Source organism: Salvia hispanica, chromosome 1, assembly GCF_023119035.1.
Source record: "Salvia hispanica cultivar TCC Black 2014 chromosome 1, UniMelb_Shisp_WGS_1.0, whole genome shotgun sequence".
NCBI classification, from domain to species: Eukaryota; Viridiplantae; Streptophyta; class Magnoliopsida; order Lamiales; family Lamiaceae; genus Salvia; species Salvia hispanica.
The window spans coordinates 42,173,148-42,191,891 of NC_062965.1; the positions used below are offsets into that span (position 1 = coordinate 42,173,148).

The 18,744-nt window shown below is 37.5% G+C and overlaps 2 protein-coding genes across 4 annotated transcripts; one reads left to right on the plus strand and one right to left on the minus strand.

The window, feature by feature from the left end:
- Positions 1–1,541: 1,541 nt before the first annotated feature.
- On the plus strand, positions 1,542–6,141 carry LOC125211724 (B3 domain-containing transcription factor ABI3-like). Of its 3 annotated transcripts, none has more exons than XM_048111644.1 (7): positions 1,542–2,348; positions 3,682–4,637; positions 4,707–4,799; positions 5,155–5,255; positions 5,349–5,371; positions 5,458–5,534; positions 5,632–6,141. In XM_048111644.1, exons 1-7 carry the CDS (start codon positions 2,039–2,041, stop codon positions 5,767–5,769), a joined length of 1,698 nt encoding a protein of 565 aa, XP_047967601.1. In that variant the 5' UTR covers positions 1,542–2,038; the 3' UTR covers positions 5,770–6,141. The 3 variants fall into 3 exon arrangements, with proteins under 3 accessions (XP_047967601.1, XP_047967592.1, XP_047967608.1); XM_048111635.1 differs by having other exon boundaries at positions 1,546–2,348; positions 5,325–5,371; XM_048111651.1 differs by having other exon boundaries at positions 1,546–2,348; positions 3,724–4,637; positions 5,325–5,371.
- Positions 6,142–7,615: 1,474 nt separating this feature from the next.
- On the minus strand, positions 7,616–11,254 carry LOC125201517 (LRR receptor-like serine/threonine-protein kinase RGI2). The gene is made up of 2 exons (XM_048099668.1): positions 8,240–11,254; positions 7,616–8,108 (listed from the first exon to the last, which is right to left on the minus strand). The coding sequence occupies exons 1-2, from the start codon at positions 11,100–11,102 to the stop codon at positions 7,630–7,632; spliced, it is 3,342 nt and encodes a 1,113-aa protein (XP_047955625.1). The 5' UTR covers positions 11,103–11,254; the 3' UTR covers positions 7,616–7,629.
- Positions 11,255–18,744: the final 7,490 nt, after the last annotated feature.

The following is an 18,744-nucleotide window of genomic DNA, read 5'->3' on the forward strand; positions in this document are numbered from 1 at the left end:
TTACGGTCGTTGCACAACTATTTGTATCTAAATTTAGTTTTATTTAGGCTAATTTTAGCATTGAACTTTCACGGGCCTCGGTATTGATTTTGAACTTGTAAACTATGTTGGCCCATTAAGGAGTATTAATCAATGCTGATTTTCAGGTAAGTCGTAATTATATGAATGTCGATAAGCCTATTCATGACAAAAATATGGGCACCATCCTTTATTTCATAGTAAAATAAATTATAAACAGAGGTTTTATAACATCATTAAAGAATTAAACAAAAGTACGACATAATTTTGAGATGACATTACTTACTCATTGTGGTCTTCCTGCTTATCGTTATTACAGCATAAACAACATTCAACTAAAAAATTATGTAGGCTTATTAATTTTTATAATCAATCAGAGATGTAAATGCCTATGGCGTGATGCATATAAATTCTTGATTTAAATCACACTATGAGTACTTGTTTGTTTTGTCAAGAATTGTTCAGGATTATAATTTCTTGAAATACTAATCATCTGTTTCAAAATATGAAAGTTATTAATTAATTATAATACTAATAATAACATCAATAAAAAATATTACTCTCTCAGTCTTTCTGTAGCAGAGTTGTTTCTTCCACTTTACCAATTTCTCATTAGAGTTTATATCGGCCATAAATAATTACTTTTTTTTAGATAGAGAAAGTATATTTAGCAAAGATCTAGTTAATAGTAGAAAAGTTAATCCAGTTATATCTAATAAAACTTTAAGACTAAAGTATATAGTGTGCTGAAATAGTATAAATTAGAACAGTACAAAATTAGTAAATACTGTATTTACAAATTACTCCCTCTGTCTTTAAAAATTTGTCACTTATTTCCATTTCCGTTCGTCCCTAAAAATTTATCACCTTTCATTTTTATCATTTTTGGTAGTGGACATCATATTCCACTAACTCATTCTCACTCACATTTTATTATAAAACTAATATTCCACTAATTCATTCTCACTCACTAAAGCAGTTTAAATACAGAGTTGGCAAGGTGGGTTCCTCCGCCGCATTTCTACCGCTTCCACAGATCGCCACGGCATCACAGTATATGACGTGGCAGGTTTCTATTTGACAAAACTCTTGATTCACGAGAACGCGACACCGCATGCAAAAAATAAAAATAAAACTGCATGGCGCCCAACAACAAACCCATGAACATATTAAGCTTAATTATAATCATGATATTTGAAAAGAGTTAATTTTATATTACAACTGTCTCTTTTGGTGCAACAAGATTCATCCCCAGCAAACGACGAATATAGTTTATTGGCAGATGCAAGTGGAGAGAGGGGAATTGGCATTGTATTTGTATTTGTATTTGTATTTGAGTTTTACGAGCAAAGAATAATAGACATACACGCAGTGAAAAAGCAAAGAGATACGAAGCCTTTCTCTCATTCGGTCCAATCCCCATCTTTCTCTCTCTATCTCTATATAACCATGTCTGCATGTGTATATGATAGGCATTGAATATTTATTTATAAATGGAGAGAAAATTGAGCTACTGTGGAACTTGCAATTACATATTTTGATCAGTTTGGTTTCTTTTTTTGAACTATAGCCCGAGGTTTTCTGAAAACTTTGGTTGTTTTCTTCTTTTCTCTCTCTAAAACTTCAAAGTTCAAACCCCATTCGATTCACTTTCTCTCTCTTACTTTGATTGGAGCAAGACTCCAGCCAAAACCAACAAAAAGCCATTCAAGGAAAGAAAACAAAGGGAAACCAATTGTAAATCTAGTTTGTTGTTCAAGTTAATCTTGTTTAGTTTAATGATTTAGATTTAGATTTAGATTTGTGAAAGGAGTCGCTTTCGCATCTGGATTTTTTTAATTTGCAAGTGGCTACTTTTTAAATCCAGATGATTTTTGTTGCTTCTCATTTAGATTTCCACACTTATTTCCTTAACAACTTACAAAATTAAACCTCTTTTCCATACCACTTACCACTTATATCTATATCTATCTCATACATATCCAACAAAAATGAAACCAATTCCGTTTAGACATAAAAGATGGTCAAAGTTGCAGCGGCGGAGCAAGATCTGCATTTCAGTTGTGCAGGTGACGAAGCTGAGGAGGTGGGCGGCGGTGGCGGTGTTGAAAATGCAAACCCTATTGGTTTCGAGGAAGACCGAATTGATGACAAAGAAATGTGGCTTGATAGAGATCAAGACGGCCTTTTTGGTGTCAATGAAGCTTCAATTTTCTACGATGACTTCCCCTCACTGCCGGAATTCCCTTGCACGTCCTCCTGTTCCTCCTCCTCCTCCTCCTCCTCCTCCATGCAGCCGGAGCCGGAGCCGGAGCCGAAGCCAGTTACAGGTGACTAAAGCCAATTGATGTGTTTTAATAGTGATTTCAATTATCTCTTTATACTAGTATTTATTTTTAATTTGCCAACACCCTCTCTCCTACCGAAAAACTCAACCTCCTCAAGGTTCAGGGTTGGAGTTGAACTAGCCCTCAATTAGTCATATTTTCAATTTCTATTCGAATGTACTGCTAGGTTAGTTAAATTGGGCCCACGATCCGCTCTAATACAACTATAGAAATTCATAACTTCCATCTTAAAACTAAGAGTGACTTATACTCCATCCGTTTCTGAAAAATATGAGCTATTTTCTTATTAGTCTGTCACCGAAAAGAACACTACAAAAAACTTAATTACTCTATTCAATCCCGAAAAAGTACTCCCTTTGTCTGTGAATAGAAGTCCTATTTTTTTCGGCATGGAATCTTAAGAAATGTTATAAAGAAAAGTAGGTGGAAAAAAGTTAGCGGTATATTGGTTCCACTTGTATTTATTAGTTTTAAATGAAATGTGAGGGGAATGAGCTAGTTGAATATGATGCCTATTGTATAAAAGAACCGAGACTCCTATTCGCGGACGGAGGGAGTATGAACTATTTTCCTTTTAGTCGGTGAAAAATATGGAACTTTCTAATTTTGAAAAATCTTTTTCTCTTAGACGGGACTCATTTTCCACTAACAATACTTTAAAATTTTTTGTTGCTATCACTTTCTTACTTTTCCAATTATGCATTAAAACTGCCAAACCAAATGTTTATATTTTTCAGGGACGGATGGGGTATCTTTTAAGGACACAAAACAAAGACGCAAAAGAAAACGTCATAAGTTGAGGACAAATTATCTTAATCTTTTATTTTTTAGGATGTTTCTATTTGTGTCCTCTAATTTTAGTTGGAACACCAACAATAAAGACATTTTATGGAGTGTTGGTGATATAATTACCCCAAATTTTGTTCCAACAATAAAGACATTTTATGGAGTGTTGGTGATATAATTAGACAAACAAAATAGCGTTAGTCTTTAATAGCATTAAAAAGTGTCCATGTCTGTTCTTTTTGTTGAAGTGGTATGAACTTCCTAATTTAGAATGGTTGAAAAACACATTATATTTACACATCATTTTATTTACAACTTATACGATCGCACTACATTACTAATGATGTGGATCCACTAACACTTAACTACCTTTTATATCTCTCTCTCTTACTTTATCAATTACACACTAAAACTCGTGTCGAACCAAATGTTCATACTTTTTATGGATCGAGGAATATAATTTTCACTTCATTTTTTTCACCGTGTGAGATATTGTTATATTTATTTTTCTATCATTTTCTAACAACAGGAAGCTCCTCCCCCTCCTCGGCAACCTCTTGGGTGGATGAAGACGGTATTGCCAGGATATGTTTCCAGGATCAGGTGAAAATGGACGCTTGCCTGGGTAACGTGGATTGCATCGATGTGATGGAGAACTTGGAGTACATGGATCTGATCGAATGTAACGAGCTCTGGGACCCCTCGTCCGTTTACAGCCCTCAAGAAGATCAACAGGCGGTGGCGCAGCCACCTGAGGAAGATAGCTGCGGTTTGAGCTTCCTGCAAGGGAACAGCGAACTGGCGATGATCTTCTTCGAATGGCTGAAACAAAACAAGGATCACATCTCTGCAGAGGATATGAGAAGCATCAAACTGAAGCGCTCCACCGTTGAAAGCGCTTCCAAGCGTTTAGGAACCACTAAAGAAGGTAAGAAACAGCTTCTTAAACTCATCCTCGACTGGGTTGAGCAGTACCAACTGCACAAGAAGGCCCAATCTCCTTCCCATCCCAACCCCAGTTTCATCTACAATCCTCATCCAAACACAACCCAATGGATGCAGCCGGAGGTGGACCCAATGCACGGGGTTGTCAATGGAATCCCATGCCAATATCCTCAGGTAATCGAGCAAGCTCCGTCATGGTCGCTCTCGCAGAGTTTGTACGGTAATCCCTATGTGATGCACGGTTCAAATGGGGAAAGGTCGATGAGACTCGGCTCTTCTGCAACTAGAGAGGCCAGGAAGATGAGAATGGCCCGCCAACAGCGCTCCTTGTATTCACACCAAAGCCATCGCTTGAATCAACTGCAAAACCGACTGAATGATCCTCGCCTTGGTGATGACGGTGCTTCTCCGGGGGATTTGGGGTACTGGTCTTTGGATGCCTCTTCCCGGATGGCCGCAGCAACGCAACCTAATTCCAACAGGCAACCGCAGCGGCAGGCAGCAGCAGCTGTCTCTGCTTCTAATAGGCAGCAACAACAGGTTTGCTAATTTTGTATGTGAAATTCTTGCTTGATTGAGTTAGAATTAATACTAGGTTTTTGTGAATAGGGTTGGAAGACTGAAAAGAACTTGAAGTGTTTGCTGCAGAAAGTGTTGAAGCAAAGTGATGTTGGCAACTTGGGAAGAATTGTGTTGCCAAAAGTAAGTATACTTGCCTTCTCTGTCCCATTTCATAAAAGTTAATACTCCATTCGGTTCCCATTAAATGTCTCATATTTTCTTATTTGAACGGTCCACAATAAATGTCTCATTTCACTTTTACTACTACTATTTAGTAAGTGAATCTCATATTCCACTAACTTATTCTACTCACAATTATTATAGAACTAATATATATAAGTGGGTAACTCCCCCCCCCCCCCCCCCCCCCCCCACTTAAAATTTCTTAAAACTCGCTTTGATCAAATATGAGACATTTAATGGGGACCGGAGAGAATGTATTTGAGTTGGATTCTTGATTCATGGAAATTGAACAAAAATTGCAATGTGGTGCCAGAAAGAGGCTGAAAGCCATCTCCCAGAACTGGAAACAAGAGATGGGATTTCCATTGCCATGGAAGATATTGGAACTTCTCGTGTTTGGAATATGCGATATAGGTATGATTTTGAATTAAGTCGAATTGGATATCAGAACTACACCTTTCTATATGATTTTGAGGGTTTCAGGTTTTGGTCTAATAACAAAAGCAGAATGTACCTTCTTGAGAACACAGGTAACGCTGAGTACATCAATCTGACCATATTCTTACTACTAGGAAATTAATGATTTAACAAATCTTATTATTTTATTCATGCATAGGGGATTTTGTGAGGGTCAATGAACTTCAAGAAGGAGATTTCATTGTCATCTACTCGGATACGAAATGTGGCAAATATGTGAGTTACAACTTTGCCCTATTCAAGAACCTTTAATCCTACATATTACATGATCGTTTCTAGGTATCTTATTTATTCAAATGCTGGGATGATACAGATGATACGAGGAGTGAAAGTGCAACAGCCGGGTGGAAAATTGGAGGCCAAGAAGCCGGCAAGGAGAAACATACGCAGCTTATCCTCGCTTGCTGGTAACAGCTCCTCACTTGCACCAATCAGACAAACGGTAAGATGAAATTGGAACATGAAAGAGAATTGATGAAGTTTAGGCATGACTTGTGATGTATGATATTATTGGCTTCAATTGACTTCGTCTTGACTGGGAATAATCATCATGTTTTTAGAACCAAAACTATGTTATGTATAGTCATGTAGATGGGAAACGATTGATGGTCCTAATAGTGGTACTTAAATATTTTGGTTCAAACTCTTCTTTGTAGTTTGTATTGCTATTACTTGACAAACACCGAGTAATTTGTAGCCCTGTGTCAGTAAGTAAGTTTGACTGTTATGAGAAGATATATATGTTCTGAATTCTAGTACATTTTGTTGTTCCAAGAAGATGTTGTATATAAGTTCTGAATTCTAGTACATTTTGTTGTTCCAAGAAGATGTTGTATATAAGTTCTGAATTCTAGTACATTTTGTTGTTCCATGAAGATGTTGTACAGTTAGTGCCTGTTCGGTTGCATTATAAAGGCCTGATTAGAAGCTTGGATATACTATTCCCTCTGCACCGGTAAATATAACAAGTTTTTCTTTTAGGTCTATCCCATATAAGATCACATGTGTCTAAATTGAGAAATAATAATGCAACTTTCTCTCATCAATTATTACATCCAACTACCTTTTCTCTTTTAATTAAAATATTCTACCTTTTTGTTTGCAAAATGTTGTCAACGTTTGATTCGGCAAGGATTTTTACTACAACTACAAAAGCCAACATTTATAAGCATTTTGGATTGTGGTGGGACCCTCTCACAGCCTCACCATTATCTATATTATACATTTATGTACATGCAAAATGATGAGGATGAAAAAATTGTCAAAATGTGTCGGTCGCTCATGAGGAGGGAAAAGATTGTCAAAGTGTGTCGGTCGGCGACCATGATAATACGTGGAGTTTGTATAACTCACGTCAACTAAAAATAGTACTCCATATCCCATTACAAATAAAACATTTTTCTTTTTTGGATGATCCCATTAAATCAACACGTTTTCTAAAATGGATACAACATTATCTCTATTTTTTCATCTATTTTATTTTACTTTATTCTCTCCTTATTAACTCACAAAACAAAACTACATAAAATCATGTGACGAAAAACAAATGTTTCATTTCTAATGGAACGTAAGGAGTAATATCTTTTGAAACGACATACTCCTTCCGTCCTCGATTAAGAGTCACACTTTGACCGGACACGGGTTTTAAGGAAGTGTTTGAATGTAATAAATGAAGTTAGGTAGTGGAATGTTGGACCTCTTTGACTTTTTGTGTATAATAAATTTGTTAGGTAATGACATTTTGTGTAATAAATGGAGTTAGGTAATGTCATTTTGTGTAAATTTACCAAAAATAAAGCTATTTTTTTTATGTCCAAATATAGTAAGTAGGAAGTGTGACTCTTAATCGAGGACAGACCGAAATGAAAAAGTGTGACTCTTAATCGGCGACGGAGGGAGTAGATGTTAACACGTTGTTAACACGTAATTGGTAAAGTAAAGAGAGGGTGAAAGATAAATAGTATTAGTGTATTGTAAGATCTATATTATTAGCCGTGTTTATTTAAATAGTATTAGTTGATAGTGAAGTTCACAATATATTATATTATTAATTATTAGTATGGTATAAGTTGTAAATAAAATGATACGTAGAAGTATTCCATTGTTCAAAGTGACCTAAAATGAAAATGCATAATTTTAAAGTACATGCTAAAATGAAAAATTTACGTAGGACGATGTTATTTTACTCTAATTACAAGGTGTGATCATTGGCTTTTGTAGTGCAATAAGTTTTATTCTTTCCATCAAGTTGGAGTTTTGCACAAAGAATAATACCACGGTATAAGTACAAGGCCAGGTAAAGAAACAAAATTTATTCCTTAGCAAGGCCAAATTTGGCAATAGAGGAATTGGATTGCAGCAACGAAGATGAAGTGTTAGTAGTAGTCTTCAAACACAATCCCTGCATTGCTGATGATGGCTCTCCGTTGCAGCTCCCCTTTTCCTGCATCTCTGACCCTTTGCTAATCTCCTCCCTCTCTTGCCTAATCTCCTTCAGCATTGCTGCCACGTCCCTCATTGTCGGCCGGTCCTCCGGTGAAGGATGCACACACAGCATAGCAACTCCAACAGTCTGCATCATCTCTTGAATCTCCACCTCCGTCGTGTGCCTTAAGCTCGGGTCCAGCACGTCGGCTCCTTCCTTTCTTTTGCGCCGCATCCAATCCACAATGTGAAGCCCTTCCGGTATGGTAGGGTCTATCGGCTGCTTGCCCGTTAATACTTCGAGCATCACAACTCCAAAGCTGTACACATCGCTCTTCTCTGTGATCTTCATTGAGTACCCATACTCTGCACATTACAAAAATGTACGATAAGAATAAACATTTTAAGTAATTTTAGGTAAGATAACTCCATAACGAACGAGTTATCTATCCTAGCAAATGGAAAGCGAGAAAAACCATATGCATGTATTGACGGACCAGGCGCTATATAACCATAGGAGCCAGCGACCGTGTTGGAAGATCGCGTGAAATCTCGATCATGGACGAGCTTGGCCAGTCCAAAATCGGCAATGTAGGGCTCGAAATGGAGGCCGATCAAGATATTATTAGCCTTGATGTCGCGATGCACGATAGGAGGGGTGCAGTCGTGGTGCAGATAAGCCAAGCCCTGAGCAGCGCCAACTATGACTCCGTACCTGACGTCCCACTCCAGGCACCCTCCATTCCTCCTCTCATGTAGGAAACTCCCGAGGCTTCCGTTCGGCATGTAGTCGTACATGAGTAGCCGCGTGTTGTCGTTCCAGCAGCACCCCAAGAACTTGACGATGTTCTTGTGTCGTATTGACCCCAGCGTGCTCACCTCGGCCGAGAACGAGTCCCGCACCCCACCCCCCACCGTTGTCGTCGGCCACAGCTTCTTCACCGCGATCACCTCCCCATTGTCCAGCTCTGCTCGGTACACGATCCCCGAGCATCCCTTCCCGACCGCGTTCGACTCCACCAGGCAGTCCACCACTTGTTCGATTGTGAAATTCAGCTTCTGAAATGGAGTGAACTTCCAAGAAAATGCACCACCACCACCTCCGGATTCAGCATCCCTCTCTTCTTTATTCATCCTCCTAACCCTCATAACCGCCATTGCCCCGACCACGCCCAAGGCGACAGTCACCGCAGCGAGCAGCGCGATTGCCAGTTTCAGCCTCCAGGGCCACCCCGAACGAGGCATTTGTGCACGGTCTCTAAGGAAGCACGAGTCATGCCCCCGACCACATAAGCCCTGGTTCCCGGCCAGCTCAGTGCTCGATAACTGCCTGAAAAGCTTGTTATCAGGAAGGTAGCCGGTGAAGTTGTTGTAGGATATGTTCAAGGAGACGAGGTTCACGAGGCCGGAGAGAGGCGTGAGTTCTCCGTTGAGGTGGTTGTGCGAGAGGTCCAAAACAGAGAGCTTGCTCAAAGCCACAATCTGAGGCGGAACTTGCCCTGTTAGGGCGTTCCAACTTAAATTCAGAGCGATTTCAAGAGCCTCTATCTGAAATATCTGCACCGGAATGCTCCCAAACAGCTGATTCTGGCTCAGGTCGAGCAACTGAAGCCGCGAGCAGCGACCGAGTGTGGCCGGGATTTCGCCTGACAATAGATTGCTGCTGAGCAAAAGCCTACTCAGAGAGAAAAGTTCACCGAAACTGCTAGGGATTGAGCCAGCAAGTTGATTCATCGAAACGTCCAATTCCTCCAGCTTACTGAGATATGAAATCGAACTAGGCAGGTTTCCAGTGAGCGAGTTTCCGGCGAGGTTGAGCATCTGAAGCTGGTTGCAGTTGCCGATCTCATCCGGAACAGGACCACTGAGACGGTTGCTGGAGATATCTAGAAACATCAGATTGCTTAGCAATCCGATTGTTACCGGAATTCTTCCATTGATCTTGTTCCCAGCCAATCGCAACCGGATAAGAGACCTGCATTCGCCTATCTCTGGCGGAATAGCACCGGATAAATCGTTGTAAATCAATAGAAGCTTGGTGAGATTCGAGAGCTTGAAAATGCTCGGGGGCATGATTCCGGTGAGTGAATTACGCGACAAATCCAGCGCCTGGAGGCTGCTGCAGCCGCCTAATGCCGCCGGAATGCTGCCTTCGAGCTTGTTGTCCCATGCGAAGAAGACCTGAAGCTGGCTCAGCGATCCAAATTCCCGGGGAATGGAGCCGGAAATCTGATTGCTGTCCACCTGAAATTGAATAAGGCTTGACGCCTTGGAGAGGACGGCGGGGATTGAGCCGGAGACGTTGTTGCTGCTGAGCATCAGTTCTTCGAGATTGGTGAGATTCCCCAACGATTGAGGAATAATTCCTGTCAATGAGTTCAACGAAACGTCAATCACGACTAAGCTTCTGCAGTTTCCGAGCTCTTGAGGAATGGAGCCGACGAAATTGTTCTGCCATAGAAGCAATTTCTCCAGTTTCTGAAGCTTCCCGAGCTCGCGCGGCAGCGCGCCGGAGAGGCTATTCTCGTAAAGATACAATTCGACGAGCTCCGAGCAGTTCCCTATCTCCGCCGGAATCTCGCCGGAGAGCATAGTCGTGTAAAGCGACAGCACCTGAAGTTTCCCCAATTTACCGAAAGAGGCTGGAATTTCACCGGAGATCTTCGTCTCTGCCAACCCTAACACCTCCAAATTCTCACAGTTAGAAATCTCATCAGGTAATCTTCCATCTATATCCTGATTGCCGCCGGCGCGCAGGATTTCTAAACCGAATAGCTTCCCGATCTCGAAGGGGATGCTCCCGCTCAGCCTGTTATCGAACAATAGGAGATTTTTCAAACTAGCGCAGCTGCCAATCTCGGGAGGAATCTTCCCCGTGAGCTGATTAGAGTTGAGAATCAAATCCTCCAAGTTTTTTAACTTGCCGATTGTTGCCGGAATGGCTCCGGTGAGGCTGTTGGAGCTAACATCGATTGCTCTGAGAGAAACGCAGTCGCCGATATCGGGCGGGATTTCTCCGGTGAGATTCGCTGCGGAGATGGTGAGGGTTCGGAGAAATGTGAGAGAGGAGAGATTGGAGGGAAAGGGCAATGCGAGGTGGAGAGACTGGATGTTAATCTCCGTCACAAATTTGGCGGAGGAGCATGAGATGAATGACCAGTTGCAGGGGTCGGAATCGCGAGGGTTCCAGGTCGAGAAGGCGGGAAAAGAGGAGGAAGAAGAGTGGAGCCATGAATAGAGGAGGGCGACCTCGGTTTTGGCGGCGGAGATGGGACAAAGGGCTGCGTTTGAGAGAAGGAGGAGGAAAGAGAAGAAATAGTGGTGGTGGCGGCGACGGAGGAGGGAGAAATGCCTCGGCATTGCGGTTGGCCTCAAAATCAAGATGATTTTCTGGGGTTTTGCATTCGCATTGGGTCTCTCCCTTCACCTCTAACTTTTCTCGATCTCTCTGCTTTCTTCTTCTTCAATTTGAGAATTAATTCAATTTCATATTATTAATTTCAAGTATGTGACAAGGAAATGTGTATGTGTGGGTCAATTCACATTTGAGTTAGTAAAGTTGGGCATTTTATTCCTCGGGATTCTGTGTTCCGTGGTTTGTGCAATCTGTCTTTTAATCGTGTTTTTATTGAGGAATTTAAATTTAGCAGAGAGGTCATGTGGTAATGCATTGTTTTCCTCAATAAATCAGTAAAGATTAATGTCTGGGCCATACTATTATGGTCTTTATTGAAGTTTGTAAACTTATTCATCCCAAAGTAGAATTTTTCTCACCGGCTTCCACTCAAAATTTTACTGTATTTTCGCTAGTATACACATCTGAATGTGCTAGTTTAATTGTATTCTTTTCTTCTATAAGTAGTCTTCTCTTCTAGTTGGTCCATTTCAATCTGGGTTTGATCAAGTTACGAGCAGAGGAAATGGGATCACGAAGATAAAGGAGGTCTAACATGTAAAATAATTAGTATTTAAAAATATTTCCGCGGGCTCAATCACTTTTCTTGCTAAACCCTATAATTAATCTAATTTACTAACTTTATACTAAAACCATGTTGTCCACTATGAAGAGACTATTGATAATGGACCGAGGAAGAATAAAATATTCTTGCAGTAGTTTTCAATGACCATTAACATTTAAGAATAATAATATCAACTCTTTTTTAGTTTTACAAAAATTTTCTTTAAGTTTGATGTACATTAGATATAATTAGATTATATTAATATTGTTCGATTTCGTGGTTTTAATTTGTATCAGTAGTTACTTTCATGTCATATAGGATTAGTTAATTAAGCATCAATATAATGCATAATTCCATACTCTTCTCAGCCTCAGATGAGCATCAACATTTTCAAGCAAATAACTCACCATTACGGAACAAAAACGAGGAGATTGCTAAATCCCAAATAAAAGATTAATAATAAAGTTCTTCTGTAATTATATGGAGTATATCAAAAGTGACTAACCTAAACCTCCACCTTTGCTTCTTTAGAGTAATTTTTTTTTTGTTAATTATGTAGCCTAAATAAAACAAAATGAATTGAGATTATTATTGGCCCAACGAGATTATTATTATGGATAGAATTAAGATTGTTATTTTTGTATATATATAACCGCTTTTTATTGTAGCTGTCAACGAAAATTATAAAGTGAAATCTCCAATTTAGCATATAAGAGTGTCGCTGAGAGTGTTCTTTGACAACCAGATTATAAGAAAGGTATAGCAATGAAGAATTGATATATCTCAAATTGTAAGAAAGGTATATCAATGGAGAATTGATACATCTCAAAATAATTGAGTCATAGTTTTGGTAACAATAACTTTATAATGATAGCAGTAATACTAGTATATGGATCAACTCATAAAAATGTTGGTATCGATGGTGGACATCCTATATTAGTTAGTGACTTCCCATACTTTGGCAGTAGAAGTTCATTACATTATGATGCAAATGTACAAAAGAATAAATGAACTGATAAAAAAATTAATCAATCACTAATTAATTTCTTGAATTCAAAATTTATTACTAAAAAAAAAAACTTTAAAATAGTTCAACCCACTATTAATAAATGGAGTAACAAGTACTCCCGTCTCATGGAATATTTGCACTTTTTATAGCTACAATAGATCGTGTAAAAATCAATGGTCCAAAATTCCAAATTGAATTCTTTATACAAAGAAGAAATGTTTCAATACAATTATTCCTCCGTTATACATTTTTCATATTTTTTTTTTATTATCAGTGTATTAGTACCTAGCTTTTACAAATATACTAACGAAGTGTGTAGTTACACTAAAGGAGTAATTAAAATTAAAATTGGATTCGTGAAGCTATAATTCGAATAAGGAAATTCAAAGTTACGTTGGCGATTTACAAGAAAATAATCTAGTGGTTTTAAATTCAGCATGTCTATTATTTGAATTAATTTATTAATCTGTTAATCGCAACCCAATTAAGAAAGGATTACTTGATAAAACTATATATCTACCGAAAAATTTAATAACAAGTGAATCAACGGCCTAGTTTGTTGCTTGTATATTCAAAGGTAATTATTATTTTTAGATGTTAGAACATTATTAGTAATATAGTAGTAACACGGTTGATGTGGGATTCTGATATTATTATATTTTTTAAACAAAAGAATAAAACAATTAAAGACTAAGATAAGCTATTGATACTAGTGGTCTGGGTGGACGAAAATAGAATTTAATTAATTAGCCACTTCACGTGGTGTGCCTCAAAATCTGGGAAATGTTGAGCTTTGCTAATTCAACCTATTCTGTTGAAAAGGATTATGTAGTAGGATAATTTCTGAGGTCATAACATAAGTAACACAAAATATATCATTGTTAGATAAGCCAATATGAAGGAAGTGATACAAAATATGTAAATTTAATTGTTTAGATAATCGAATATAAAGAAATATTAATGCCAACTAAACCACTTATTGGTTGAAAATTACCATTTTGTATCAAATCAATTCCTATCTTCTACATCCTGATATAGGCGTATTTATGAATTAAAATATATACTTCTTTTTTTTATAATAAAAAAATCTTACCACAAACCATTGTAAGGTAGAGTGCAAAACATCAGAACAAAAACAGACTAACCATATAACAAGAAGAGCAGAGAAACAACATCTACAAAGCAAGAGCTAAGCTGACTCAAGAAGAAGAATGAAACAAAAGCTCAAATCCAGGGAAACATAATAATTATTTTAATATTTATCATATCTTTGAGATATACTCCCTCCGTCCTAATAAATATGAAATGTTTGCTTTTCGGCACAAGATTTTATATAGTGTTGTTTTGTAAGTTAAAGAAGAAAGAGTAAAGTAAGAGATAGGGAAAAGTAGAGATAAAGTTATTTCTATTTTAAGAAATATTTCATTTTTAATAGGACAACAAAAAAAAAACGTTTTATTTCTAGTGGGATAGAGGAAGTATTATTTTTTTCTCTTCCGTTTCATAATCCAACCGATTTGATCACAGATTGCAACACCTTAACTCGAGCTACATAATTTATTGAATAAAAAAACAGAGAAAGGAAAAAATGGCGAAATAAAATAAGAAAAACGATTGCACACAAAAGAAAGTTAATCAACTTCCTGAAATTAAGGTCACACGTGAACTCCATATTCCTTTTCATGAATAAATTAGAACGAAACAACATTAACTTTTGGTGTATCACTGTGAGATAAGGCATTAAGTCAAGAAAGGAACTATACGAAATTATTTCTTTTTCCAGTTTTTCTCCACTGATCTTTAATTAAATGGGAAAATTTTGTTATAAAAGCACTTTATTTTCAGCATCTTCAAAATCAAACTATGACAAATTATTGACGTTGTTTTCCATGCATTTATTTGATAGTATCATATTTCGAATCCATTAGTTACAATTTTCAACTACTTTCGACATAATTTTAATGCTGGAGTTTGTGTATTGAACACAAAAGTTTGAAGGTCCGAGTTTCATATAACGCAATCAATTCTAATTTGTAACAGTATGTTGGACTTGGATGTTTCATGACGATAGCATTACAACTTTATAATTCACCGACGATGTTTCATGATGATATCATTACAACTTTATAATTCACCGATGATATTTCATGACGTTAACATTACAACTTTATCCAAACATCCATTTATCATTACGGTATTATTGATATCGAAATGTAGTAAATTATTAATCTCTATTTGTTGTCTGTGTAGCTTAAAAGATCTAAATCCATTAAATTCTGAAAAATAGTTTAAACTCAATGTTAATTTGAAGCCCTAAATACGTCGTTGTACCCAATGTGGCTCAGTTAAATTTCAAAGCCAAGTAATCGATTAAGCATAAAGCTCTTGAACGAACTTAACCTTACGGTGACCATCTACATCACAAATAAGAGATAAAGGCAAATTGGAAGTAAATAAATCCATTGGATTTAAAGCATTAAAGTTATAAACAATCTCAAACGGTGAGTGGTGTGTGGTAGAATGGACAAATGTTGTTGTAAGAAAATTCAACAAAACAGGAAGACATAGTTCCAACAACTTCTTGTTCTCACTCACCAAGAGTTTAAGGATCCTAAAGTTCCGTGTACTACCTCAATTTTGCCATCAGTATGTGGGTGGACAGTAGTCGAAAACAAAAGTTTGATTCCTAATTTTTCCAATGAGTCTTCCAAAAGTAACTAAGGGTCTTCTTGACGGAATAGATTGGTATTCCTACTTCCATATCATTCCTTTGGTTGATAATTTAGTTGCAGAGTACCTCAGACCTTGACTCGTGAATGATACTCCCGCCGTGCCTTAAATTTTGTCACATTTTTACCTTTCCATCCGTCCCACAAAATTACTCACATTTCACTTTTTACCATTTTTTGTAGTGGACCAGAGACGGACCCGGATGGGGTCGAGTGGGGTCGACCGACCCCACCGCCGGTCCACCGGGCACTGCCGGAGAATGACATAATCGATCTTCCATCCATCACAGATACACTTTCGACCCCACGATAACTTGAATTACATCCAATCCTTCAAAAGGCTGCTTTAGTTAGGTTAAAGGCCAAAAGTTTTGGACCTATTTTATTATGGGACTTTAGTTAGTTTTGGTACTGGATTAGTTAAACATAGTTATTTTAAAAAAATTTGCTTTATTAGTTTCATTAGTATTTCTATTTTATTTTACTGATTTTTTTAAATTAATGAAAAATATTGAGTACTAAAACTTAGTCACTTTTTTATGTACATATAAACCAACTATTCCACATAAAAAATCTCGGACAAAAAAATGTGTCTACTGTAATGTTTTTTAAATATTTATTTAAATGTTAGTACATTTTTATCTACTCCCATGTTAGTACATTTTTATCTACTCCCTTCGTCCCATAAAAGATGTCAAACTTATAGGACTGACACGAGATTTTAGGAGATTTTGGTTTTACTTTGTGTGTTAAATGGAGAGAGAAAATATAATTTTATATTAATGTGAAAGTGAACTTTTTCTAAAAAATGAAATGTGACATCTTTTGTGAGACAAACTAAAAAGAAAAGTGTGACATCCATTATGGGACGGAGGGGGTATTAAATTTCATTGTATCCGACCCCACGGGTACTATTTTCTGGGTGCGTCATTGTAGAGGACCTCATATTCCACTAACTCATTACAACTCACATTTTATTATAAAAATAATATATAAAAGTAGGACCCACTCTCTCCACTAACTTTTTCAACTAACTTTCCATTACATTTGTTAAAACCGTGCCCAGTCAAAGTGTGACAAATTTAAGGGACGGAGGGAGTATTGTTTTAGTAGAATGAACTGTTAGGGTTTGTATACTTAAAAATAATTCGAGCGTACATGCCTTTGTACAGTCAGCTTGTGCATGTATTGACTCGACTTATTTTAACACAAATGATACCCGCAAGTGTACGGGCTAGTGTAGCAATTAGCAAGCAAGAGTATCGTATCCCACAGAGACAAATTTATATCAACTTAACTAGCACGAACAAATGTTGACTACTATCTAGAGAATCGGAAAAGGTTTGGTTTTTTTCTAACACTACGAAAATCATATAATGAGCAAATAAACAAATAAAAACAAGTAAACATGGAGTCAAAAGATAATATGGAGAAAATTGTAGAACTCAAGGATCCGATGCACAATTCCAAGCTCTTATCCAATCAAATTGTCTCTAGAATTACTAAGTCGACCACAATTATAGATTAAACCCCCTCCCGAGGTGAGAAACCTGCAGATTAGGTGCTAGGATTGAAGTCCCCTTCTAATCCTAAAACCCATAACTCCCAAAAGCTCGATTAGGTCAAAGACCTCACTCAAAACCTCAACTCTCCCGAGTTTTATTGTATTAAGGTGTGAATTATTCTTATTTCCAGATTAATTATTTCATCTCCCGATTAATCTAATTAATCCTACACAATCAAGTGGTGATCAAGCAATTGAAAGGAATAAACCCAAGAATAATCAAATAACTACAAGAGCAAGGTAAGAACAAAATTAATTGGATAAAAACTATGAAATTAGTGCATCTTCACCAAGAATTCTACAAGAAATGTTTAGCTACTCATGTTCTTCACAAAAACCATGTTTGACACAAAGAATTCAATGAAAGACATAAGAGATGGATACTAAGAACTCATGTGGAATGAATCTAAGAATGAAGTCTTCAATCTTCCGATCTAGAGTCTTCAATCTTCAATTCTCTGTCTCAAAGTGTTCTTGGAGGTGTGTGTGAGTGTTGGAGGCGGTAAGTGTAGAATGCCACTCGCAGAATGCAACCCTAGCCATTTTCTCCCGATTTTACTGTCAAAAATCGCGTTTTCAGAAGTCAAACACGTCAAACTGACTTACCCGGCCAGGTAGGATATTTGTGCTGGAAATCCACCCGGCCGGGTGCCGTTTTTCGACCCCTCTCTGATCCATATACGCTGATTCCATCTTACCCGGCCGGGTAGGATTTTTCAACTATAAATTCACCCGGCCGGGTGTATTCATTGAAGGCTCCGCTGCCTCCTTTGCCCAAATAGCCGAATTTTTGCCTCTTTTTCATCTATTTGTCCTAGAACACTCAACAAACACATGAAACTCCAAAATATAGGATAATTGGCTAGAAATAGACAATTCAAGCATCAAAACTCAGCATTAAGCACCTCTACAGACCAATTAAACCGACTAAAACATGAGTTTATCAACTCCCCCAAACTTGAAACCTTATTTGTCCTCAAATAAGAAGAAGAAGATCACAACAATAAACTCATACAAGAGGTGAAATTGGGCTTTGCTTCAGATATGAATTCAAAAAGACAGTAGCATGGAAGTGTGCAAAGATCAATCAAACATTACCTTGAGTTACTGTGTCGTGTATCACTTGGTTTCAATGCCCTCAAAAGATCATGAAGTGTAAATTTTTTTTTTATTATTTTTTTTATGCTTCTCTCACTCTCAAGTGTATAGAGGCTCAATAAAAATCACTCAAATCAAAATACAAGTAGTGTTTACCATAGGCTTGCTCAAAATCAAACATATCCTCTGCTAGAATGTGAAAGTGAATCTAAAATCAGAAAGGACTTTATTAAGGTTGTAATGTGGCTCTTTGGACAGTAGGGAAAATTTAGGCTAAGTGGCTGAAAAGAATACGAAGCACAAGTACCCCACATATTACGATTCCCAAACAAACACCATTTCCCATACAAATCTCAGATAAGTACGACTTTGTCGAACTTCTTCCTCCCATCCAAATCCCACTTATTTAGAAACTCAACCAAAAACTCCTCTAGACTTCGTCTAGCTTATGCCTCCACAAATTATTTGATTTTTTTTTTAGACTTCATCTAGCTTATACCTCCCTTATTTTCTTACAACGTCTCATATGTGCTTTTATGTTTGTCGGCTTATCACTTTTGAGAGTGATTTCACAATTAATCAACAATCGACACTTTTTAGGCTAGGAGGGCTGACTAAGGATTAAGACAAAATATCTACGCTT

Bases quoted from the DNA above. Each gene is read 5' to 3' on its own strand.
- LOC125211724 (XM_048111635.1), top strand. From the start codon at position 2,039: ATGGTCAAAGTTGCAGCGGCGGAGCAAGATCTGCATTTCAGTTGTGCA. The intron at 4,638-4,706 runs GTTTGCTAATTT...TTTTGTGAATAG, and splicing joins CTAATAGGCAGCAACAACAG to GGTTGGAAGACTGAAAAGAA. The intron at 5,256-5,324 runs GTATGATTTTGA...TGAGGGTTTCAG, and splicing joins GTTTGGAATATGCGATATAG to GTTTTGGTCTAATAACAAAA.
- LOC125201517 (XM_048099668.1), bottom strand. From the start codon at position 11,102: ATGCCGAGGCATTTCTCCCTCCTCCGTCGCCGCCACCACCACTATTTC. The intron at 8,109-8,239 runs GTCCGTCAATAC...TGTAATGTGCAG, and splicing joins CTATGGTTATATAGCGCCTG to AGTATGGGTACTCAATGAAG.